This window comes from Lytechinus pictus, chromosome 12 (genome assembly GCF_037042905.1).
Source record: "Lytechinus pictus isolate F3 Inbred chromosome 12, Lp3.0, whole genome shotgun sequence".
Classification (NCBI taxonomy): domain Eukaryota; kingdom Metazoa; phylum Echinodermata; class Echinoidea; order Temnopleuroida; family Toxopneustidae; genus Lytechinus; species Lytechinus pictus.
The window spans coordinates 13,326,410-13,354,080 of NC_087256.1; the positions used below are offsets into that span (position 1 = coordinate 13,326,410).

The following is a 27,671-nucleotide window of genomic DNA, read 5'->3' on the forward strand; positions in this document are numbered from 1 at the left end:
GCCCTTTATAAACTCATAGTTAAGATTAGGTCTTAAGTCATTGATTTGAATTTTGTTTGTGTTACATACTAAGAACTCCATTGACTGCCAATATTCTGATTCCTGAGTGTTGGTCTTTTTCATAGATCTGTGTATGAAAGCAGGTCTCCATTAGTATGAAATCAGAACTGGGAAATAATTTGCATTTGGCTGAGAATGTGGATGGATGAAAAGGGGAGGAACACATGTCTTCCTAAAAATAGTGTCTTATCTAAGAATATTACTGAAATGAAGTATTAATAATGCAACTTTCACAGTACTTGTGTTATCAGTGTTGCCATTGAATTGCCAATTTTCTTTGTTGTATCAAATCTATTGTAATTCTTTATTCGAAATGCCAGGGTTAACAGTTTTTATCGCTTTCATATTTATATGCCAAATTTGCCTGTATCATAATGATAGTAATTTATGAGATTTTAGAGTGATGTGTATATAATTGTATATGAAAAATTTTGATATATAATTTATGTGAATCTTTAAATGTTTGAAAATTTGGATTTTCAACTTTTTGTGTATGTACGTTTATGAGGAAGTCAATATAGTCTCTTGGGAGACGGGTATGATATTTGCGGCCTTTTTCAGGTAAAGTTAAACATGACTTGAGGTCATGTTTAAGCACTTGAACACACACCATTTATACCACATAACCTCACTGATGATAATTATGTACTGTGTAGTGTATCATGCCTTGGGTTTGTAGATCTGATAAAAATGTTTTGTTACATACCACTCACAAGTTGGAATTTAAAAACAGCTTAAAGTCGCATTTAAGTCTTTGAGAAACAGCCTCCCAGTCTGAAAAAATTGCTTAGACTTTGGTGATTTCTTGCAATGAAAGGATGACTTACGCAGAGTTAACTTTCTCTTAAACCACATTGATGCCATTGAATGATCTGCTTTTGAATTTGCAACTTTTATTGTATGAATGGTAACCTTGAGAAAAAAAATTCTTGCATTTTCTTCTTGTTCATGTTTTTTATGCCAAATTTGCCAATATCACAGTGAGAGTAATTTATGAAATATATTTGACTATTTAAAAAATAATTGATATCTGATGTATAAATCCACTTTCAGATGTAACAATTTGAATCCTTTTTGTACATATTATGTATGTAAATGATAAATGGATGTAAATTTGATACTATTAACATTGAAGTAAACCATGAACCTGTATTTATTCCATACACTGATGATAAACCTTGAACCATATTGATATTCTCTTTTAAAACTGTTCAAATATTTATTGTGCCTTCTTTTCAAGGTCTGTTTGAATAAAAACTTCTTTCAATAAAAACAATATGGTCTGCTTCTCCTTCATTTCACTCGAGGAAAACAAATCAAATATTTCTGAGTCAATTGTTTTTCATTGCAATATCAATGTCTTTTTATTGTTAGCATTTTGTTTACATCATGAAAATGGCTAATATGCACTGGAATTTTTCGCATTAATAATAAACGCAACATTTCTTGTCATATGCATCATCTAATCCACACTACAAAAGTCATCGTCAAATAAAATAATAATAATAAAAGAGGGAAACGTATGTCTGCAACAAACTTTTCAATCTCGACTTATTACATACAAGCCAAGATAAGTACATTCTCAGAATCTTTATTCTCAAAAAGTTGACTTATCAATAAACAAACATTACAAGGCCATCCATAAGTTTCTTCGTGGTCAAGTCTTTAAAAAGTCCAAGTCTGCCATTTGGAAATGGCATGTTTCCGAAAATTCTGGAACTTCCAATACCTGCAAATTTCATTTTATTTCTTTCACTTCTAATTTTGTGTACCGAAAAGAGGGCAAAAGCAACACTTTGTATTGGCCCTTCACAGACACCATAAAAAGACGCAAATGATATCATTACTTTGACAGTTCAAATTTCTACAAATCACATTTTCTTATAATAAAATGAAATAGTCACAATATTTTTTGACGGATGGAAACATACTTTAAATTCAATCAAGCATAAATCAATCCTACCAAAATTGGGTGAGGCTATTTTTCTTTTGTCATTGCTACACTTCCAATAAATGTTAATTTTGTTTCATTTTCTCAAATCATTTGGTCTGCTGGAAAACTTGACTACATCTCACCAGTGACCCAGACTCACTGTAGAAAGTACGGTGCTTGGACATACACTGTATAACTTTAATACATATTTCACGCACTCAACACTTTAAAGGAAAAATTGTTCGGGACAATTACGAGACCAGCTTCATATTACAAAATATTCATCAATTTTCAACACTTGGTGTTTGAGTAATATTACATTCTGCATCATATGTGGATAATAATCAAACAATTTTTTTTCTATTAGACCATCTCAAAACTTGTGTTACAGACCATAAATTGTCTTTTTTTTCTGGGAAACAATATCCGATTGTCTTCATTTTCACAAAAGTGCATTATGCTTTGGTAAACAAAACATTTTATGTTTCCTGAATCTAATGCATTACTCATCTGCATATTCAATAATTGCATCACTTCATCTAGTTTCATACTCTCCCATAGAAGTCATTATTCCGTGGATCATTATCTCTACATAAGTGGGTGGTGTGCTTTCAAGGATACCATGTGTGCTTCAAAAGTACACTAGCCAAAACTCAAACTTTCCCAATCCGCTTTACACCATAATACTTGAATATATTATACCCTTCCTTCACTTTCAGAAAGTAAGCTTCCAAACATCTCCCCGTGGAATGAAGAACAGATAATACAGATGCGGGGAATAGAAAGATGAATTCGATCATCCTAAATTTCTTTACTTCATACCCAAATGGCATGGATGTCAGTCGGTTTCGCTGCCGAGGCCTCAGAACAAGCTAGTTCTTCATACAAAGAAGTTTTACCAGGTGAGCGTTTCACAAAGATTCAAGTGTCGCTAAAATCACATATAAATTTCCATTCGGATGCAGTATGTGACACATGACCACATCATTAAGTAGTGTACACATTCTAGCATGACTTCAATGGGGCGTTACAAGAAACTTGCAATCAATGCAAGTTAATTTCTAAGTCCCCAAAACAATCACAAGTCTTGCAACTAACTGCAAATTTGCAAATTATCACAGGTGTGCTTCTTGTATTAACAAGAATAAATCAATTCACTCAAGTTAGAATTGATCTATCACTTCTAAATTTGCAACTTAAATTTGCAATTGATTTCAAATATCTTCTTGCAACACCCCCTTATGGAGTGTTGCAAGAAACTTGCGATCATTTGCAAGTCTATTTTCGGTCCCTAAATCAATTATAAGTTTTTAACTTAATTGCAAATTTGCGATTGATTGCTAATCTGCTTCTTGAAACAAGGAGGGTAATCTGATTTGCTACAGTTAAAAATTGATTTATCAATCGTAAAATTGGAACAGAATATTTGCAATTGATTGCAAATATTTTCTTGCAACACCCCCTAAGTCACACTTGAATCTTTATGAAACACCATCCAGTATAGACTGAAAAAATCTGCTGTTTACTCAGTTTTGTTTTTAAATTTTCTAATTTTTCTCAGTTCTCCTACACAGACGGAAGACTCCCATAGGACTCGTAATGGTGGTGGTTCGCGCGATGCTTAACTACAGCATCCTATGGTGAAAAGGGCTAGCTGCCTCATCATCTTTGATTACTGCGTAAACCCCACTTTTGATTAGGAAAACAAAGCATGTGAATGAAAAGTAATTTCTAATAGATATGTTCATCTAACCAGTTTCTCGAAATATGCCATGTAAAATACAAAATTTTGATTCCAGACAGACAGGGCTCGCGTCATGTTTTTAATGCAGCTAGAACACAAGAATGCGCCAGTCAATCATGTTTGTGTTACTATCATGGCATGATGTCTACCACCATCGCTGCAGTGCGTATGGGATAATTCCTTTGGTCTACAGTGGTAGGGGATGCCGCGAAGCCAGACCAAGTTTCAACAGAGAATACCGACGAAAACAGACAGATTTTTGGTCTACATTGAGTAGTAATTGCCAACATCGATCCATTAACCTTCATTCATAATTTATCAATTTGTCAGAATTGCAAATCTAAAAGAACATTCAATAATCAATCTTTTCAAAGCTGAAATAGATTTCTCTCAGACTGACCCAACCAATGCAGTCAGGAGATTTACTACGCATCACTTGGAATTCGATGGATTCACAATTCGGTGCGCCACCTATCGGTTGCAGCGGACAGGCCGAAATTCGCAACGCCTCATGGGAAAAAGTCAACATATCTGCTGAGCGCTATAACGATTATGCAATGACCAACGCGGCTCGGCCAGTTTGCATAAAATTGTGCTGTTTACCAGGAGATGGGAGAGAAATTTGCTGCAGATTTCTTTGGGAAATTTAGACAGTTTTTGGTGAATTCTTCCTCCGCTTATATGGTTTTCATTTTTTAATCATCTTTATACCAGCACTATGCGCTGGCTGCGCCTAGCCTGCGTGTGATGTCGACCCAACAGTTAGAAATTTGCCTGTCCGCTGCCAACCGATAGATGGCGCACCGTATTGTGAATCCACTGAATTGAAGCTCTGCGTTAATCTTCTGTTGTGTAAAAAAAAAAAATTGTCTTTTCAGATCTACCTGATAGATTCTATGTGAGTGTCTTCAGACCTCTACCTCTACTTAATTGATGTAAAATGTATTTCAACAACATTTTCAGCATTTGTCTAGAAATATGTGTGATTCATATATTGCACAGCTGAACAACTGATTCGTAATCATTAGGATGGAGTCCTATTCATCATTCAAGTGTGGGCCAATACAGAGATGGAGAATTTGTAGGAAGGCTATCTCATAAAATAATATTAAGCAATTTCGTTTGTCAGGACCCCAATTGCTCTCCATTTTATATGACAGTTTATGAAATGATGGCATATGCAATAATCTGAGAGGATTTCAACTGATCATATGAATAAAAAAAAAAAAGAGAGACAAATATTTTCAGGATGACCCCACATCGGAAGTATGACGAACATACATTATGCAATTGCCCAGTGGTGAAAGCGGTGGTTGTATAAGAGTGGATTGTGAAACAGCAAAAATAAAAGGGAAGTTTTTTGCCTCTTAGTCCCATTGCTACTTTAAAAGTTTAGAAGCCTATCTTACGTCTTGGTCTGATATTGGTGATGAATAGAATGTAAGCTGGATCTTAGAACAAGTACGGGCAGACGAAGGTATCATATTGTCTTGGATTATTTTGGTGGCATTTATTTTGTTTTCAAAGAGCAATATCAATGATGCTGGAAGTCATTGGAATCTGTGTAGTACCTGAATCTTTTCTAAATATGATCGATAATTTTGCTTTGGGTTCTTTTATCCTTTTTGTTGAAATTTGTAAAAAAAAATTGTCTGGATGCATTCTTTAGTGCCAACCATGGAACATAAGTTTCAGTGCAAGAAGTGATAACTTTGTCCTTCAGTCCTAGGGTCTAGTTGGTAACAGCAGCATTTAGTTCTATCCTGGTCTTGAGACCATAACCCTATTGATAACCACCTATTATCAGGGCTGATCAGACCTCATATCAACGAAATGTAAGGTAAATGAAGGGTGATCATCATTTCTTTGTAAGAGTTGCTTCATGGAAGTGAGCATATTGCATTTGGTCTGTGAATTTTATCTATATGGTGAAATCTCAGTGGATTCGATTCAAGTCTCATGGTTTGGTCTGTGAAATTCATCTAAAAGTACGATATCTCATTAGACTTTTGATTCAAGTCTCCAGGTCTCTAGTGCAGGACACCCTGTTTCCATTGAGAGAGGTGGTGCTTTGGGTCTGTTGTCTTGGTCTAGTTGGTACATGTATGGAATGATGCTTCTTAATGAGCCTGAAGGCTACTCTTCTTCAGGGCTAGGTCCTTGACGTTGAAGACAACCTTCTCCTTGTGTTGCTGAGGGGTAGAAGCCATGCAGAACCTGAGAGAAATAGAAAGAGATTGTACATCTAGTTATGATGAACATGAATTATTTCTAACCAATCAATTATTCACTTAATAAATCAAGCAGATAAAGGGCAGATGAAAGAAAGGGAAAAGATAAAGGATAGACAGAGAAAAGGAAAGGGAGGAAGAAATATGTGGAAGATGATTTCAAACATCAAAGAAGAATTTTAATGGATAAGCTACCAACAATTAACTTTTACATCTTCATATACAACAGCCATCCCCCCCCCCCCCGAAAAAAAATTGCTCTTAAATGGACCATGCCACTTATTTAGTTTATTTGAACGGAGTATATCAGATTAAATTTACCCTTCAGCAACTATTGCAGGAACATGTCTGAATGATATATCAGTAAAATTAACCCACAAGCATGTGAAATTATGTAAGGAAGTAGATAAGTTTACCTTTTGAAAGCTTCAAGCTCTCTCTCAGTCTCGTCCATTTCGTTCATGTCTATATTTTCCTTTGGAAGGAAGATCTCATCTGTGAAAAGATACAAAAATACCTGTTTGTTTACAATCAACATTCCAAAATAAGAAACTTAGAGGTATACAGAAATGAATTTACAATGTCATTTCAACCAAACCGATTTTGATCGTTTCTCTTCATTCAATTATTTTCAACAAGCTTTTAGTGTTTCTGACTTTTTAGAAAGACTTTACCTAGTTCTTACACAAGTTTTACGAAGTATAGACGTACATTCAAAACTGATTTGATAGCCATGCAGCGTGTATTGTCTTTTATCGGATTTTATCGGCTATCAAAATTATTCCATTTAAACACTTTGATTTAATTAGACAGGCGCTGTATCAATCATTTCTGTATGCATCCAAGTTAGTATGATAAAATGTTCACCAGATGAAAAGTGACATTGGATAAGCTGTCTTGTCAAATTCATGAATCGTGAAGTTGTCAAGAGAGATGTACATTTCTTTCAAATGCTTACCAATGGATGCATTTGGATTGTCAGAGTTCTTCTTCTTCTTTCGTCTCTTGTTGGTGGTGCTGCTTCCGTTAGACAGCGCTAGTCCGTTAGTCATCTGGTCATGACCACCCCCATTGTGAGATGTCCTGGCGTCCATCTTGTGATTGGTCTCTGATCGCTTGCTGGCCAGTCTGGCAGTGGCTGTCTCCTCCATCTTCTGTGGCAGCTTTTCCTTGATGCTGTTGGAAGTCTGGTTGGCCTTCTTGGTGTTGATGGTGGTAGTGGCCTTTGGATTACCCTGTGCTGTTGCTGCTGACATCAGCATACCATGTGAGGGCTTGAGATTAGCCTGCTTCTTCAAATGGGGGTCATCAATGTTGGTTGAAGGAGCTCCACCCTGCTTGGTCCTGCTGTTGTTGGTCTTGCTACCAACACTGTTAGACCTGCTGCTAATGCCACTGCAGCTGTCACTTACATTACCATTCAGTAACCTCTCCTGTCCTCCCATTGTAGACGTCTTCCATGCATTAGTGTTGTCATGTCTGGGTGTCTTGTCGGTCTTCGGTTGCTGCTGATGCTTCTGATTTTGGACAATTCTCTGCTGTGATGATTGACTGCCTGTCTTATTGCTGACCACATGATCACGCTTATTCAGGGATTTCCCTGTATCTTGATCTGGCTTTCCTCTGCCATCCATGCTAGCCTCTGAAGGATGATGAGCTAACGATGGTCCCTGCTTCCCAGCTCCATTCTGTTTACCTTTGGCTTTATTCTCAAAGTTCTTATTACCACTGTTCGATGATGGCGCAACTGCCTGAACTTGCGGTAGGGTCACTCCTGAACCTTTGCCTTTCTTGCTGGTACTGTTGCTTTCGCCTTTGGGGACACTCTCCTGAGAAGTCACCATGGGAACTGCTCTGGAGTTTGCGGAAGCTTGTTTGGACGACTCTGCTGATGGTGAAGACGCAGTCATCGACATGCACAAGGGTTGAGAAGCTACCACGCGGGTGTGTTGGTCCGACTGTGGTCTGGGGTGACCCTTGGATGTCGGTACAGACTTGGACTCGGACTGCTGGGTTTCTTGAGGCTGCGATTGTTGTTTGGCAGGAGCCTGATGTAGTTGTTTGATTGGATGGGAAGGCTTTGCCGTACAGATGGTGTTGTGCTGAGATGTTGCCTCATGTTGCTTCTCCCTGGATACTTCCACATGATGATGGTGGTGGTGGTGATGGTGATGGTGTAGAGACACAGGTACATGGATGTCTTTCTTGTGACCATTATCAGGCACACTTTTGGATTTTTGCTCAGCCTGTTCAGAAAACAAAGAAAAAGGTGAAGCATTAGTTTTGACCAGTCAGACGGCAGGTCCCAAGAAAGTGGCTTCTTTCATCCAAGTGATATTCATGACTTGAGATGTTTTGCATATTTAATGAGCTTGATGCGGACCAAAACACCTCTTTTCATTCGGTCATTGCTGCTCTAATTGTGCATCGAATTTCATGAATTTGGTATCATTGTAAAGAAGAAGAATCATTCTTTCAGGTCATGTGTTTGAATTTATTCAAAGATTTTGTAATATAGGTTAAAATTTTGATCTAAAATATGCTACAAAATAATTATTTTCACCTGACAAAAGCTGCTATTTTCACACTTTATTTTTGTTTCAGCCCAAATGACTTTTAGATCATGATAAAGCTGAATATGTATGCTTTAAAATGATATAGGTTTCAAAATAAGAATTGGTTTAATCGGGTCAAGATCACACTTTTCATTTGCCAAGTACATAAAGCAGCTTGAAAACAAGAATACTGCACTCTGATTGGTCAAAGAGACCACACACTGGCAAATTGCAACGGTTCCAGTGTCTGGGTTCATGGGAAGGTCACACTTCCCATGTGGTAATCTCCTCAAATACCCCGCGCCTGTTGTTCTGTGAACCTTATCCAGCCAATCAGAACTCTGGATTTCATGCAAGTACAAAATTTCAGAAATCTCGTCTTGTACCTTGGTGGGAAAAGTGTGATCTTGACCCGGTGCCGCATATCAAGAGTGGCATTGTGAGATAGTAAAGAAGTTCAGCTCTATGGTGATATAGATATCATTGAGGCTCAAAATAAAAAGTTTTGCACAATTTGCAAAAGAAAACAGAGGAAGAAAATTCAGTTTTGAGGCACATTTTCAGGCCAGAAATTTACTTATTTAACAAAATATTGTATACAAAATAAATGACCAATATGAAAGAGTAACATTTACTCTATCTGATGGTGCAATAATATTTCATTTAACTTGAGGTTAAAACAGGTAAATTCTTAGAGAAAGAAAATCTCACGAATCACAAGATTTTGCAAGGAGGAGGATCCAGCCACGAGATGATTTGGATGAATCTGGCCTTTTTGCTCATTAGCATAGGGACCTGCGGTCTGACTGTGACTATGGACATTTTACACATTTGATTGTACCTACATAACTCCAGTCAACAGTAAAGCTAGTAAAATTATACTACACACATATGTAAAAAAATAAAATGTGACATTCTTATAGACCGAGGCTAAGACATCTTAACTATGGCATCAAAGAGAAAACTGCATTTTAAACTCATCTTTCGACTATCATACCTTCTTCTGCCTCTGCCGCTGTCGTTTAGCTGCTTTGGAATTGCTCTTGGTCTTTTTAGCGCCCTCTATGAACGAGAGTAGATCCTCCACCTTGCGTTCGTCCGCGTGTAGCAGGTCATTAGGAGGATGTGGAGTGGGTGGTTCATGGGAAGGTGAATGGTCTTTGGGTTGCTGCGAGAAAAGAGAAGAAGACGGAAGTTTGGTTACGCGTGAAATTACTAAGTCCTCTTTGTGACAAAACCAACATTTTAATTCATCAATTTCATTCACTTGTTCATTTAATTCTAGATCTTTATACAAATTAACAAAAATAAAAAAACAAGTCATTCTTTTTAACATGCTATCACACAAATAAATGCAATTACAATGATACAAGTGCAAATACTCAAGAAGAATTCACACTCTCCTGTTGAAAACAATATTAACAGAAACCAAGTAATTATGTTCAAATTGATAAAAGGAAAACTAAATAGAACTAGAATGTCTTGTAAAATAGGTTCACTTAAAATGTAGAAATAACATATGTGGGGTATTTTTCTCTGTGATCAAAGTTGCAGATCATTTTCAGAGTTCCAGCCCAATACTACTGCTAGTAAATGACATAGACAGCAGCTCCTTACCCCGCTTATAAAATAGTAATATATTAAATACAATCTAGGTTACAAGTCAATGGCCCAAATTCACAAAGGTGGTTTTTAAAACCATTAGTTGAACCCATGGTTTATGCAGATTTCCAGTATAAATTATGCTTATTTACTTATATAAAAAAATGTCGAATGCCGATGCGCGCTTTTGTCAGTGGGCCAAATTGACGCCTGTTGTTAAGTACACTATTTTATTTACGAGTCCACTGTTTGAAGAGTGGACTCATTTAAAAAAACAGTGGACTCCTGAATAAAAAAGCGTGGATAACCATGGCAACAAGTGTCAATTTGACGCACTGTGACAAAAGTGCGCATCAGCATTGGACATTTTTAAATATACACTGTACGCAGTAAATAAGTGTAATTTATACAGGAAATCTGTTTAACCATGGGTTCAACCGATGGTTTTGAAAACCACCTTTGTGAATTTTGGGCTCATGAGTATAAATGGCTCTTAGCTTAAACTGTTAAAGAGGGATAATCGCACCATGGGCCACTAAGTTTACTGTTTATCTTTGACGGATATCAATTTCTAATTACCTTTCGCTCTCTTAGTCTTAGTCGCAGTCTGTCTCTGATTTCAGTGTAGTTTCGACTGGTTGGAGCAGGTTGGGGCTAGAATAGAATAAAAGACAAGTTTGTTTTAAATAAGGATATATAAATACTAATCAAGTACTTTCAAATTTTGGGTAATTACCAATAATTTAACCATTAGACAGTTTAGACTGCAAAACGACCAACATATTCAATGTAATGACACATCACGAATCATTTAACTTTCAATACCATATAAACTGTAAACATATTTTCTTGGAAACACTGTTGGAGCAATAAATATTTCATACAAGTGGAACGCCTCTGGCAGTCTCGCCTGCATTACGCAATTTAAATATCGCAGCAGTGCTAACTTTGAAATGACATTTGAACAGTGACTTAAGACTTGTCAACTACACCCATGTCCACATTTCATTCACTCTATTTATAAACTTTCAAAGTTATGATGGCAATTCAACAATTACCCCAACATGGCCTAAGTTTATTGACCTTAACTGACCTTTGACCTTGGTTTTGTGACCTGAAACTCACAGGGGATGTTCAGTGATACTTGATTACTCTTATATCCCAAGTTTTATGAACTAGATCCATAAACTTTCAGAGTTACGATGGTAATTCAACAAATACCCCCAACACGGCCAAAGTTCATTGACCTTTAATGACCTTTGACCATGGTCATGTGACCTGAAACTTGTACAGGATGTTCAGTAATACTTGATTACTCTTATGTCCTAGTTTTATGAACTAGATCCGTAAACTTTCAGAGTTAGGATGGTAATTTAACAAATACCCCCAACACGGCCAAAGTTCATTGACCTTAAATGACCATTGACCATGGTCATGTGACCTGAAACTCGCACAGGATATTCAGTGGGACTTAATTAACCTAATGTCCAAGTTTCATGAACTAGATCTATAAATTTTCAAAGTTATGATGGTAATTCAACAAATACCCCCAACTTGGCCAAAGTTCATTGACCCTAAATGACCTTTGACCTTGGTCATGTGACCTGAAACTCAGGCAGGATGTTCACTAATACTTGATTAACCTTATGTCCAAGTTTCATGAACTAGATCCATAAATTATCAAAGTTATGATAGTAATTCAACAAATACCCCCAACTTGACCAAAGTTCATTGACCCTAAATGACCTTTGACATTGGTCACGTGACCTGAAACTCAAGCAGGATGTTCACTTATACTTGATTAACCTTATGCCCAAGTTTCATGAACTAGGTCCATATACTTTCTAAGTTATGATGTCATTTCTAAAACTTAACCTTCGGTTAAGATTTTGAAAATAATTCTCCCAACATGGTCAAAGTTCATTGACCCTAAGTGACCTTTGACCTTGGTCATGTGACCTGAAACTCAGGCAGGATGTTCAGTAATACTTGATTAACCTTATGTCCAAGTTTCATGAACTAGGTCCATAGACTTTCTAAGTTATGATGTCATTTCAAAAACTTAACCTTAGGTTAAGATTTGATGTTGACGCCGCCGTCGCCGTCGGAAAAGCGGCGCCTATAGTCTAGCTCTGCTATGCAGGCGAGACAAAAAGCAGATTATAATCATTTTCTAAACCGTCACTAAAATATATCTCAATTAGAAAGGTACAGTTCAAAAGACAAGTTTAAATCCCTTTCTAGAATATGAGTCTAGACTATCCTAATCAAAGTATTTGACTTTCCACTTACCCCCTGGCCGAAGAATTCACAGTAGCAGCATTCACAATGTTTAGATTCTCTCTCCCTGGTGGTGCTTGATGCGTTTGAGTCCTTGTCGTCATAGTTACTGGGCGTGTCCTCGTCATGTTGGTAGTTGGGGGTTTCATAGTCTGGTTCACTACTGTTTGGTTTGAAAGAAAATGAGAATAAAGTTGAAATAGGGTTTAGATTCAAGATTATAGCTAGTCACAATGAATAATGGAAGTGATGTGCAAAACACCTTTGTCAAAATTTCAAGCAAAAACTGGGATTTTTAAATTTACCAATTTGTCATACATAGAGACACCATAGGTATCAAATATAACCCTTACTTGAGCTTTCAATTGTGTGGTTTCCCAAAAATGTGGTGCCAAATATACACTTGGTTAATGGTAAAATATGCGTTTCAAGTCAATGCAATTCAATTAAAACATTTATCAAGTTCGAAACTTGACTATCAAATAATCAAACTTTCACAAAGAAAAATACTTAGCTTCAGAAATAATGCCATGTAATGCAATGTTGGCTGTGAAACAGGTAAAATTAAGTGATATATTGTAATCTCAGTTAACATCATTGTCATCATAAAGACCTTGATAACGATTTCATCATGTCATTGATTGACATAATACTGTGCTTTTAGAATTTTCTGAAATATGGCCAAAAACTGAATGAATAAATAAATGAATGAATGAATGAATGAATAAATAATTAAATAAATTAAAAAATTTAATAAATGAATAAATAAATTTAAAAAATTTAATAAATAAACAAACAAATAAATAAATATAAAAAAAAATTAAAAAATAAGATAAATAAATAATAAAATAAATAAACAAATGAATAAAATAAAATAAAAATGATAATAATCTGGGGTTCATATCCAAGATAAAAGAACAAAAAGAATTCATGAAGGAGAGGAATGGTTATGACATGATAAGGGCAACTGTCGTCACCAGAAACCTACCTGCACACACTGGCGGAGTTTGGAGTACTAGGCGTAGTCTGCATGGAGCTACTACACAGGCCAGCATTGGTGCCCAGGACACTGGATGAGTGGGAGATTTGGTTCTGATGGGAACACGTATGCAGGTGCTGCTCATTTAGGTAATCTGAGAAAAAAAATCAAAACCAAGAAAATGATAAGATGGTAAAGCTATGTGATTGCAATCGGGGGAGTATTTCGTGAAGCATCTAGTCAGTGATTTTCACTAAAAAATTTGCTCTGAACCAATCAGATGAAAGGATTTCGCTAGCTTATAACCGATGGTCAGTGAAAACAGACTATTTGTATCGTAAAATGCTCCCAAGCTGTTCATCCAAGGTAACGATAAGCAATAGAAACTTGGCAAGCATGCCAGATGAGTTTCTTAATCATTACAATTATATTAGCTGTAGCTGAAATTAGGAGATGCCTACTGATATTCAATTTGATAATACATAATTGTAGTTCACTTCATACATTTTGCCGCGTTTCAAATGAGAATATTGAAAAACACATTGATAATTTGTAATACACCATGGAAATCTCAGGGTTTAAATTTTCGCAATCCATATTACAGTTGTTTGTGAAGTCTTGAACAACTTCACGAGACACCCTTCACATTCAAACCAAGTTTATGCACGGAATGTTACTTAAATAAGGCCCAGAAATTTAGGCGAATTGTACCCTGGCTGGTATATGATTACATACACACATTCTCAAAGATCAGGTAGAAAAACCATCTTCTAAATGACAAGGTTGTTTTAATACATTGACCAGCACACTCTATAAAACAGATATTTATACCAACAGAGTTGCATGGCCGAAATTCCCTTATGACCATCGAGTCTTTATTACAATTCCCTTAATAAGAGAACTTTTCTTTCACATAAAACAAGGCAATATGCATCACTGTCTACAGGGTGCTACATAACTTTTTAGAAGCACTTGCTGGGTCGGGCAAGTAAATTTTCTAATAGTTGGAATATACTTGCCCAAAAATCTATTTCACTTGCCCCCAAAATCCTTGAAAAAAAAGTTTTACCTCATGAAAAGAAAGTTTTGCGGTTTTAAAAACCATTGACCTTTTTCTCTCTTTTGACATGAACTGATCTACCTTGTTATTGCATTTCTTTTTCCAAAGTGATTTTATCTTGCCTGCCATGACTAAAATTAGGGTCAATATCATATCATATCGACCCTAATTTTGGTCATTCTACTGTGAGAATTTTGCTTGCCCAATTCGGGCAAGTAGTTTCGGTCTTTACTTCAAAACACTTGCCCGACTCTAACTTTTACTTTCCCCGGGCTATCTGGCAAGTGCTTATGTAGCACCCTGTGTCTATATCACAGATGCCATTTCATTCTGGTGGCTGTTCACAGCAAGGACATGCAGATTTATAGAAGGCAAAGACAAATCAAATTTCCAAGAATATCAAATGTTAAAATGCTTCCTTACCTGGTAATCTGACTGTTGGTTCAGCAGGTAAACTATCCTCCACACCACCTTGATTCTTCTTCTTCTTCTTGCCATCTGATGGTGCAGCATGCTGTTGCTGCTGCTGCTGGAGATGGTGCACATCAGCCACATGAATGCCTGCATTCTGCAACTGAAGGCTTGTCCCTTGAGCAGCCAGCATGCCCTGGGTCATCAGAGCCTGCTGAGTTAGAACCCCCGAGCTGAACTGCTGTGCCAGACTCTCTTGGGTCACCGTTCCGCTCGTTGCATCCGTTCCCTGAAGGAGAGTTGGGGAGATTAAGACGTTGTTGGGAAGCTTCGGTACCGCTGGAAAATTATGCTTGGCACAAAGCTCTTGAGCTACAAGACTAGAGTTCTTGCCCCTCTCGTTGTGGAGGTGTTGTGCTAATCTCTGTTGCTTGGTCCACTCGCTTATACCATTGCTGATTACCCCGGAGCCATCATGGTTGTGCTTCTTCCCTTTCTCCTCCTTGGCCTTTCCTTCAGAGTTATGTTGCCCCTGATGAACTGGTACTATCTTTGCTGAACGGTTTTCGCTCTTCTCCGCACGGCAGTTTGACTGGATTGCTGCTTTGGCACTCTGAATGAGGTCTGGTGCCTCCTCATGCCCGTAGTGAGCGTGAGAATGCGTGTGAAGGACCATCTTGGCGCTCTCATAGGCACTGTTCCAGTCGCCGTAGTTCTGGAGCCCGTCTGAAGCGTCAAGACTGAGCTGGAATGCTTGTTGGGAGTGGTTAGGGATCTTGTTGGGCTTCTGCGAGGTCAGGTTGTATAGATGTGGGTGGATGAGAGGGTGTTTGGCCGAGATGCCCGGATGGCTGAGGTCTAGTGGTTGGTGGCTCTGGAGGTTTGGATAAAAGAGGTACGAGGGTTTGTTGTCTCCAGTCATCATGGCAGCAGTAGGTAGATGTGAACAGTTGTTGGCGGAACAAACATGACACTCACAGGGCTGATTACTGGAAACATTGGAATCCTAGTGAAACAAAGATAGAAATACATTAGACAAAAATACATGAACAACATTGACTTGCGTTATATCAGCATGAATAACTGTTTTAGTCAATCTGAGTCGCATTGGTAATAAGAAAGAATTCCAAATGAAGTATGAATGAACAAAAAAATTGAAATTCCAAAACATTCAACTAAATCAATGAATGTATAGCAAATTTCCCACTGCAGTCTTATCCTATTATTTACCTGAAAAAAGACAACAATTTAAGTAATTTTTTTTTATTTTCCCCGACACATACATTGTGTGACGCCAGGATCCAATGACCGGGATAATAATAATTGCAATGTAAAGCGCTTAGAAACAAAGTGTATTAAGCGATATATAAAAGTAATTATTATTATATTATTATTTGACATATTACTTTCGGTCAATATTACTTACAGGGTAGAAATATAGAAACGACAGTGCAACATTCAGAGGGCTTGAAGAATGCATTTTACTTTAAATTTCTGGGATAATGGTATTTCCACTGCAATATCAATATCACCTAATGTGTACACAGCATACCCATGCCTATACCTCAGAGGAAGCTACCCAGATTTTGGAAGCTACGTGGTGCATTCCGCAGTATTGCCAATTCTGACAAGAATCAGATTTAACATCCCAGGATACAGGAACCCAAAGCAGAAGTCAACATCCAACTCACCTTCTTGACATCACCACCATTGCTCTGCCTGTCACCACCAGAGTAAGACGCTCTACACCTCGTCCTCCCCCTCGACGATGAGTTCTCATTCTGTCTTCCTTCCCCGTCATCGTCTTCGTCTTCAAAGGCATTCTCATGGGACGGTGAAGGAGATGAATCCGAGTCCAGGTCGTCGGAGTCATCGGAGTCGTCGCTTCTTGGAGAACAGAAACTGTGTATCAAGATAAAGGTAGCACCCCTCAAAATGTATGAAACGGCAATCTTACTTCACAACGGTAGTCAATGAGGTAAAACAGAGTGGCAGATATTCAAGAAAGGTAATCCATTTGTGAAAAAAATATATTCAGTTACATACTTGTCTTTGAAAAAAAAGTCTTATGCTTGATATTTAGGGTAGCCATGAGAAAGCAAACTTTCGGATTGCATTTTTCTGTAGAAACCTGTACCAAAAAATGTAAAAGTATGTTTAAAAGTTTTGGTAAAGGTTTATTTAGAAAAACTTTTGACTATATTATCTAAAATTCCAATCATACCAGAGTAGTGAACATCATATCACTTTCATTCACTTTTTATATGATTTAATTTTTTTAAACAGATATTTTCAGTTATTCAGATCTAAAACCCTCCTTGTAAGACCAGGCCCAGATGTACTGAATCGGTATCATAACACGCTGGAAGGAATATTCATCAGACAAATTAGGAGAATTTTTTGTTCACTTTGACAATCATGCTACACCAACACAACAAGAGTACCATTGTTTTTATTATTAGAGGTAATTGATAACAATATCCCCCTTTTATATCTGGGCCCCATACAAAGCATAGCGTTTGATCATAGGGCTGAATTTACAATTGATTACATTGATCACTGTGTGCAGATCAACTGTATGATTGATTGCTATGCTATGTGTAACAGGCCCCGGGACAATATCTCAAGAACTTTGCACAACATTCTATCATAGATAAGAAGATAGAGGGACCTACCCCGAGTGAATGAGATCACTACGAGAGAAGATGGGGATGACTTCTTCACTGTCGCCTTGGGAAGAACAATCCGACGAGGATGTGGTGGAAGACAGGTCGGGCGGATTGATAGACTGAAGGTAGGTATCCAGGGCCGATAGCTGGCCCCCGGGTGCTGCCTCGCTCAGGTGCTTCAGACCAATCTCTTCGTAGAGGTCAGGGGTCAACAGGCTTGACGTAAGTCTGTTTAGGCTGCAGTCATCACACAGGCACCTGACAAAAAGAAACATACAACAGTAATAGACTTCTTTAAACACATTTCTTAAAAAAATAACCAATTTAATGTTCAATCACATGTTTGCTCCCTCATTTATGTACAAGGTCAATGATTTAGTATGATAATAAAAAGGGAACTAAGTATCTGATTTTTAATTCCTGTCATCCATATTTGAAGTATTTTACTGTCAAAACTGCCTAGGTATGATATAATTAGACAAACAAAATAATTCAACCGACACAAATCGTACATAAATTCCTTCAGAGCTTTTGAAACAGCTTTATGAAACGCAAGATTCATTTTGTCACTCATTTTAAATAACATATTCCAATTATGACATCATTTAATGCAGATGATGGGTTTGGAAGAGACAGTGGATCAGTTGGCAAAGGCAAAGAGAATACATTGGTATAGACATGAGTTGAGGGATGTTGATCATGTTTCAAGAAGAGCACTTGAAATCGACTTGGATGGTCAGAGGGAAAGGGGGGGGTGACTGCAGAAGACATGGGAGAAAGAGAAGCAAGTGGTGGAGGAGAGTTGGAGGGTTGGGTTGAGGATGCACCAAATAGAGTACAGTGGAGTAGCACTAGTGGTAACCTAACAAACACAACCAACAGAGCTGCCAAGCTGAACAAAGAACATTTGAGTTTTTTTAATATTTGGGTGAGGAAATCAATATTTTCAAAGAAATTCCATAGAACACATAAAACCGAAACTTAAAAAATCAGTATTTCACATGAAATCATCAGTATTCTCGTCTTTCAGTTCTAAATACGGAAAATCCGTACTTCTGACAACTCTGCACCAAGGATCATTTCTGGACTTGTTAAGACTTACTTTTTCTTTGTAGAGCCTCTGTGGTTCGTAGTTTTATTCTCTTGAGTCCCACTCCCATTAGCCATGTGATTGATCAATGCAGAGTGGCAATGGTAAAGATTCCTGCTGTTACTCGTCTTATTGGCCTCACAGGATAGCGGACGTGGCCTTGTTGTGGTCACGCCTGTATCCCATGAGCGGTTGAGGGCCTCCTTCCCTTTGTACAATTCCTGAAGAATGGATAATAGATAGATGACGATTAATGTATCTGTGCTTTAAAGTAGAAATGCCAAGTCCATTTATTGTCTGGAAATAGTGTGTGTGTGGGCGGGGGGGGGGGGGTGGAATGTGTTTGTATATGTGTCGATCATCCCTAACTGGAACTCATTTATGTTCCAAGCCATCAACATCAATACACAGAAACCTTAAAAATTAAAGTATACTTCAATCTTTCTTATCAAACAAGACAAATACAAATAAGCAGCAAAAAACAACACTGTTCAATCATTTCTCCCAGGTTGACACAAGATGTAGCTGTGTGGATATGAATTCAGGGACATACAATTTGTAAGAAAGCTGAAAGCTTTTTCAAGGGATCTTTTCCTTTCAATCAACCATGCATGTGTTCTTATGATATACAAATTGATTACCATTCCTCAAGAAATATATATCTTAAATGAATGTAAAACCTGTACATTTTCACATAATCATTATTATTAAAAGCTTTATGTATTGATTGTTATTAGCTTGCTTGTACATCTGAGTTTGTCATAAGTGTTAGAGGACTTTCCAAATAAACATGTGTTTATATATTTCATGATATTAAAGTAATGTGTTACCTGTTCATCAGTATAGTCTTCAATCAGCTGCTGACAATCCCTCCAAACCACTGCAATCACTGACATATCATTGTCAAATTGTAGATATCTGCAAGAATAGGGAGATTTACATAAATAGATCTGTCCATATTTATCACTCATTCATTCATTGCTTATCAATGAATAATAATTGATTCAGGCAATGTGATATCAATACATTTATGCATTCCATCAAATGATGTGTGAAACACTACAAGGTCACACATCCTTCCCTGATGACATTGAATATTTTAAATTAAAACATCAGGGAAATTTTTTCAGTAAGTTATGATATCTATTAACAACTTTTTATCTAGAATGAGATCATACTTGGTAATTAAAGGAGTGTTTTATAAACGCCAGTGTTGTTTTTGTATGGAACAGTCAAGGCAAAACAATGTCAGCAACAACACCAAACCTGAAGCAAAGGTGTTAGATTGCTGTCACTTGTTGATAAGTTTAAAATAATATGAAAAGTATTTTTGTCTTTTCTTTTTTCAACTCAAGCCATATATATCCTTTGTATCTTGCAGTACCGTAATGAGCAAAAAAAATTGGAGGAGCACAATATGGCAGATGCTGCAAATTTCTTAAATGTCACAAGCGAAGCAAGTGAGAAATATTTATAAATTCTGAAAATGAAATGGTTATATTGTGATAGAGTTTGATAAGGTATTCAGAATGTTATATCATATTTAATTTATTTTTTTCTTCTTGGTCGTGAAACATTAGTGGTGGGGGGGGGGTCCAGTGCCTACCAAGCAACCCCCCCCCCCTTCCCTCTGTTTGCCATTGGTGTGTTGAATACTAACCTCTGGAGTAGATTAGAGTAGCAGTCTTCATGGTAGGGTTCCTTCTGACTAGCCACAGTCCTAAGCTGCTTGATGAGTGTACCAAGGTTATCATGAAGACCTGGCTCCATGTAGATCAGGGAATGAAACAGGTGCTTGTTGTGCAGCGGCCACGTCAGGTTGAACTTGTGAAGGTGCTCTTTCTCCTGGAAGATACAAGGTGTAATCATTAAAAATCATCAGGGGGTGTTTCACAAACGGTTAAGTGTGACTTACGAGTCCTACTTAAATGCTGGCGCACACATGATTATGTAACATGCAATCTTACTGATTAGTATGCAGTAACCCGCATCCTCATAGCATGATTTGACCGATGCGGTGAAGTATTTCACACAACTTGGAATTTAAATGCGACTTAAGTCAAGCTCAAATCTCTGTGAAATACCCCCAGGAGTGTTTCAGAAAGAGTTAGGACCAAAACAGGAACTCATGCCGAAGTATGAACGAATGAAGGATATATAGGAGGCGCGATAGCTCAGTCGGTAGAGCGGGGGTTTCGGATTCCGGTGACCCGGGTTCGATTCCCAATTGGTGCGCTAGTGCCCTTTGGTAAGGCATTTATCCTCATTACCAGGTCCCTCGGAGAGGACCTTAAGCCGTTGGTCCCCTGGTTGCTTGCTCACAGGCATTCGTGCTTTCTTAGCAGTCAGGTAAAAAAAACCTCGGTATAACAAACCTCGGTATATATAATACATAATCTTATTGATTAATAAGTAACAGAGTACATCCCCTCAGCGTGATCTGACCAATGTGGTCACATATTACACACCAAACACAACTAGGGATTCAAGTGAAATTTTGGGTCACACTTATTTTTTGTGAAACAGTCCCCAGTCATATTTTAAAACTGCATGACCATACATGCTATAAAGGCATGGTATAAAGTGTAAAGAGAATATACATGGAGATTTCACAGCTTTGTAGGCATATAATAGGTCGTAAACAGATCCACCGTAACTCTGAACTCTGGGTCAAATGGAACCATCTGTTGCTTACAAAGAAAAAACATGTAAGTGACAGGAATTACCGTATTGGTTTTCCTCATAGATAACAATTTGTTACACAGAGCATACCACAAAACCAATTTTTGACTGGCACAATACAGCCACAGCTACCTTGAAATTAACATAATTCATCTACATGACTTCTTATGCCTGGTGGGCCTTTCATAAAGCTCTTCCTAATTTACAAGTGAATTTACGAACGACCGGTGACGCTTTCTAAGGAACTAAATGAACACCTATGAAAATATGGTGTATATCATTAACCACAAGAAACGGTCATTAGTCATTTGTAAAGTTGCTTGATACATGCACTTTTATGAAACACCATCTGGTTCATTTTTTCTATCCTTCTGAACATAATTATATGTAACAACTATAACAAACAAATGATTTCTTCAAGGCAACCCAATGACCAATGATGAAATCTGTAATTTCAATGAAAGCCAAGAGACTCACCAACTCTTCTAAGATCGCCAGTAGTGTTTGAGCCGCCGAACAAAGCGCTGCATACTCTTCCAACAGCATGGTGATGAACTGTTTGGCAAGGGGCGGTGTCCTGAAGCCCCCATCTAGCTGCTTGAGTAGCCTCTCCCTCATCTCCTTGATGAAGTCCTCTACCTCCGCCTCCATCCTCATGTAGAGTAGATGAGGGTCATGGGCACAGAGACGACGGACCAGTTCTTTCATTCGCGGTAGACTCAGCTTAGTTGTGCTTTCCTCACCTTTTATAATAATGAGAATAACAATATTAGTAAAAAAAAAAAAAATCTGCTTTGAAAAGGCCACGTGTTATCATGAAATTTTCAGACAAAAGTAAATGGAAATTAGGCTAGTTCAGTAAGTTTGTACAGAAACAATAAACATTTAGCCCTGTCCACATGCTCATGATGATCACTTTCCCATTAGAATGGTGAGACAGTGCATCATAACACTTTACAGATATGTCATTTACCCCCCCCCCCATACAGTGCATATAAAAAAAAACAGGACAGATTTGAAAAGTCTATAAAATTTTTGTTTCAAATTATGATGTCTATATTTTGGTGTTAATAGGTGCTCTAAGGTCTTATCTTTCAAATGCTATTAAAAAAATTTAGTTTCGTTCATGCTTGAGCGAACACGGAATGTTTTTGTCTGGGGTTAAAAAGGAGGCTTGCGCCAAAATGGCATAAAATTATAAATATGATGATCGGACTTTTTGCTAATTAGCAGACTTCCTCTTAACCTTTTCATTATCTTTGCCATAATTTTCAAATCATGCGGTCAAAATTCATTTTCAGATCTATTTATTTGCTTGAATTGTTCTGTTGTTGTTTCTTTTTAATATGCTCTCTGTTAGCTTTGAATATTCCTTCTTCAAGCTAAAACAATTTTGTTTCAACCGAAGTATGGGAGAGCCTGGATTTTTTTTTCAAATCCTTTCATTGTGTGCTACAAAGGTTATGGTGCCTTTTGAACAGTGCCACACAGATGGGCGGGGGCTCGGGGATGCTTCTCCCCCCTCAATTAAAAAAAATAATGACCCAGAAAAAAAGTGGACAGGAAATAAAAGGAAAGATAGAAAGTAAAATATGATATTATTTTCTGAATATTATGTCAAAATCTATCACAAAATTTGATATTGTAATAAAAAAGTGGGAATATTTGCGTGCTCACTTCGCTCGCTCACAACTTTTTAATACATTTTACCTGATCTGCCATATCTAGCTCCTTCAAAATTGACTCAATACACCATTATCATTGAAAGACATGAATCCCTTCCTGTGTTTCCTGTCAAGCAATTAAACTGGTCAAGGAATCAATGACCCCTTGAAAAAAAGATTCATGTCTTTTAAAGGTACATAACATAATTTGTTTCACATAATAAAAGGATTTGAATAATCACACAAGTTTTCCCAATTAATAATGTAAATCTTCTTGCTTGGGTTGACAAAAAATCTTCTTTTCTCAGTTACTTATGAAGGAAAATTAAAAGGTAAGAGAAGTTTAAATGAAAAAAACAAAATAATTCACGTAAATAAATAAATTTGTAAATAAAATTTGACAGCATAATTCGAAAATTGTGGCACAGATAATGAAAAGGTCAAGAGGAAGTCTGCTGATTAGCGAGAAGTCTGATCATCATATTACTCATATTCTGCAATTCTGGCGCAAGCCTCTTTTTGAACCCCCAACAAAAACGTCCCGTGTTCGCTCAAGCATGAACAAAATTTATTTTTTTTTAATTGCATTTCAAAGATAAGCCTTAGAGGACCTATTAACACCAAAATATAGACATCATTATTTGAAACAAAAAATGCATAGACTTTTCAAATCTGTCCCGTTTTTTTTTATACGCACAGTACAGTCTATACCCTACCACTGCTCTAACAGGTATATTCAAGCCTACCAGATGGAGGTGGGATTTGAGAATTCATCACCAAATGTACTCCCACTTGATGTCGAATCATCAACAAGAGTGCTAAAAAATATTGAAAGTTTGAAAGTAATGAATGCTTACCAGTTAGAGAGGTACCAGCCTCCCAATAGACACAGCGTACAAGGTGACTCAGCTCCGTCCAGCACTCCCCCAGCTGCTGACGGGAGTGCTCCTGCTCGGCTGCAATCTCCCTCCTCTCCCTGCATGGCTCACACTGACATGGCCCATCTCCACCCCCTCCTCCTCTCCCATCACCACCACCGCTTCCTCCCTTGCCTCCGCTGGTACTGGTTACCACGGATGAGGTGTCCCCTCCCACACTGGAGGATGAGCTGAATGCCCCATCAAGACCAGTGATTAGGGGAAGTGTAGAAGGTAGTAGCAACTCCTGTGAAAATAACAATAATAACATATAGGACATGGGTTCATATTTAAGTCCACATAAAGAGAATACAAATAATATTTGTAAGCGGGGGGGGGGGGGACTTTTATTTTTTTTCTTGACCATTAATCATAATTCAACCTGTAAAAACATTTTATTCATAGTATAGCAAGTAAGCGTGTGTACATACAAAATTATGAAACGCTACAGTCTCAATGAAGTATTGATATGTGAGATCACTCACTGAGTCACAAATGGAAAAATATCAAGTGCCCTTTTCAGTTTGAGGTCACTACTGAAAATAAATTACTTGTACCAAAAGGTCAATTTACAGCAATCTGTCACATCTGAGCAAATGCTTTTATTTGTACAATTTACATTGTCTATGAAAAGTGACATTAGAAAGTGTAATACATTCTCATTAATCTCATGGTTGCTATACAAGTAATTATTTACTTTTGTTTTTGCAAATTATACAAATCGATAGCTGAATAATAGAGTGATGTAAATAACTCATACAGAAACCTTGGGTGTTGATAGTGTTATGCAAATCACTTAGCACTGGTGCCTCGTGCTTGTTGCACCATGAATACCGTAAGTAAGGGTCTATTAACCGCACCTTTTTCTCGGCGGGATAGAAGCAAAAGTCGGGGGTGCGGTTTATCCACGGTGACGGGTCTGAGCCAGCCCGTCGTAACCCTCCCCGAACATGTAAGACGTCTGCCAGTTCACAACACATCGAGTGGCCGGGCGTAGCCGCCCAGGGCAATGTCGTTTAGAGGGGCATGAGCCGCGGGTAATGAGAAAGAGTTATTACGATTTTATCAAATATTGTCCATAACAAACGCACCCACCTTCATGACACTAATTTCGACTTTGATTCTCGGTTCAAAGCAGCGAAGTTCCCTGGCTAAGTTCAAAGAGAAGCCAAGCATACTCGGTAATATTTTGTCACAGCTGAGCGAGGGCGAGAGTTGAGCTGGCTGAGCTAGCGCTGGTGTTGTATTGTGGTTATAGTGCGACTTAAGCTGGCGCTATTCATTTTAACCCTCGATCCCCTCCAAAGTCCCGTTTCGCGCCAGCTTATTTTTTCTTTCCCGTTTGCTTTTCATAAGATACCATGTACAACACGCAACAAGAGAGACGGCACGAAGCCGTCAAAACAACTGTAAAAAATGCCAATTTCTTTGTTTCTTGAACCTTCCTGTAATCCTGTATCCAAATTCATGCTAAGACATTGAATGCTAGACAAATTCTGAAAGTGATTGTGAGTTTGCGATGCAAGAAATGTGAATGTTTCTTCCTCCTACGGCGGGAAAGACACAGATCATTATTTGATAAGATGTACTGGTACCGTATCGTAGTTTGCAATGTACAAGAACGGCAGTGCTGTGTGTGTGTGCACTGTGACTGTGAGGTGAGTGAGTGTGTAAGTGGCCAATATTGTCGGGAACTTTCTTTCTTGAAAACATTTGTAGATGAATTGATCAAGAACAGCAGATTTCCGCATACCGGTAATCTCTTTGGATACTTTGAAATCTTTAACTTAGTTTTTGTTTCTTCGTACCTCAAATATAATGTGAGGATTTTTTTTTTTTTTTTAGTCCAAAGTTGGGGGTGCGGTTAATCCACGGGTGCGGTTTATAGTCCGTTACTTACGGTAGACAAATTATGTGGTGAAACAATAGTAGGACAGCACTTAATACAATGTTTCTAAGCTCTGCACACTACTACCCTGACTATAGCTCAACTACCCTGATCAGGTGCTCAAGCAGGAATAGAAGGTACAGTATGGGTGTGATAAAAGGAAAAGAATTAAAATTAGCTTGTTACTAAATGACCCTCTAATGTAAAGAATAAGAAGATGTCAATGGCTTTCATTAAAACTGAGAGCGAGATGTACAATCATGATGCTATTAAAGTTGTAGATCTTCTTAAAATCCAGTATGAGTGGGAATCGACCTTATGTGGGCACTGGGGCTGACTCATCAAGGAGAATACTGCGAAGATTTAACCAGCAATTAGGGAAAAAGGGAAAAGAAACGGGGGGAACCCGGCGCTGTGACTCCCTTGATTGCTTACTATAAATAGTGTCAAACTTACTTCCTGAATGTCAATGATATGAGTATACATGTACATGTACATGCAAAAAGCCTCTGGAGATGACTTCTTTACCAAGGGTTCTTCTTCACATGCTGCATGGATTATACATGTATGCTAGACACTACTGTCACAGGCAAACAAGACATACTGAAGAAGCTGTACAGCAAGTGATGTAACTAAAACCTTTCAATTTCCAAAATATTCTAAGATTCAAAATGTCCATTACAAAAGAAAGGTTCAAATTTCCCTCTTTCCTCAATGATACAGATACACATGTATGCTGATTTACAGAACTGACATTATAACACTTCTTTAAGTCTTTTTTATATAAAGGGTAGGACACCATGACTTACCCCAATAGCTGATGGATCAAAGTTCTTGGTAGAGTTAGCTTCTTCTTCCTCCACAGTACGGCGGCAGTCAGGACATAACCAAAGTGGCATCTTTATAAGAAAAGAAACATAGATTTCATGTTAACAGCACGGGTGTCAATGAGAGAGTTTGGGTAAAAAAAGTTTTGTCTGCAACCCAAAACTGTACTTAGAATCAAACACATGTAATTCAGGGATCAATTATCAACTTGGCTTGTCAAAACATATGGTTATCTGAATAGTAGTCTAGGAATGATACATTACAATTGTTCATTTCAGTAGGAGTTGATTCTAGAGAGGGTATTGATCAGGGAGGGGAGGGAAAACTGGCATGTTCTAAAATAATGTTGTTATATATTAATCAAAATCCTGAATCAGAAATATTGAGATCCCAAATTGTTCTACTTTACAAAAGCAAACCTGAAAATAATCATCGGGCCATCATCCACAACCCAAAGAAACAATTGACACCTACATGTACATTTAGAAATCTCTGGAATCAAAGAAAGTTGCCTGATAATTTTAGATTTTTACATGTACTGTAATGAATTACTGTTCTTGATGTCTTCATTAATATTGAACATTCTAAAGCACCCTTTTTGACATTTAGGTTGAGTGACATTGTTTATGATTGTCCATAAATGTTCAATTTAATTTCATTCAGTATTCGTTTCCAAATTAATCAAAAGAAGCATAATGAGAAAATACAAAACAGTAAATACAAATAAGCATTGTGAATAACCCAGACAGCACACTCTCTGTTATACAAATGTTCTGGCCAATTGTGACTACACAACAGGTAAGCTATACAGTGAGCTAAACAAGGAACGGTTCAAAAATAAGTCATGGGAACAAGCATGTAGTCACTTCACAATGAACATACTTTGCATGCTGCATCAAACATGACTCATGACGTACATTAACAATCTACTATGAGTGCCATGCTTTTCCTGGTATGCTGGATCCTCCCCTATCTCATCGCGCGACACTGGCACTGGTCCGACAGTCCCAGACCGGTTAAAATTGCTGTTGGGCTAGTAGGGACAGTGATTTTCCGTTTCAAAAAATTGCCTTTTCCG

General features: G+C 37.7%; 1 protein-coding gene across 1 annotated transcript in view; it reads right to left on the reverse strand.

Moving 5' to 3' along the window:
• Nucleotides 1–1,393: 1,393 nt before the first annotated feature.
• The window catches only part of LOC129272423 (protein FAM193A-like), a 28,782-nt gene continuing 2,504 nt past the window's right edge, over nt 1,394–27,671 (reverse strand). The window contains exons 2-17 of the mRNA XM_064107975.1: nt 26,575–26,664; nt 23,818–24,124; nt 21,774–22,039; nt 20,275–20,459; nt 19,445–19,532; nt 18,627–18,835; nt 17,531–17,782; nt 16,547–16,757; nt 14,868–15,861; nt 13,394–13,538; nt 12,418–12,568; nt 10,705–10,779; nt 9,521–9,691; nt 6,927–8,214; nt 6,385–6,463; nt 1,394–5,954 (exon numbers count right to left, since the gene is read on the reverse strand). Of these exons, the coding sequence (XP_063964045.1) occupies nt 5,858–5,954; nt 6,385–6,463; nt 6,927–8,214; nt 9,521–9,691; nt 10,705–10,779; nt 12,418–12,568; nt 13,394–13,538; nt 14,868–15,861; nt 16,547–16,757; nt 17,531–17,782; nt 18,627–18,835; nt 19,445–19,532; nt 20,275–20,459; nt 21,774–22,039; nt 23,818–24,124; nt 26,575–26,664 (4,608 nt within the window). The 3' untranslated portion in view covers nt 1,394–5,857. The remainder of the gene's footprint in view (nt 5,955–6,384; nt 6,464–6,926; nt 8,215–9,520; nt 9,692–10,704; nt 10,780–12,417; nt 12,569–13,393; nt 13,539–14,867; nt 15,862–16,546; nt 16,758–17,530; nt 17,783–18,626; nt 18,836–19,444; nt 19,533–20,274; nt 20,460–21,773; nt 22,040–23,817; nt 24,125–26,574; nt 26,665–27,671) is intronic.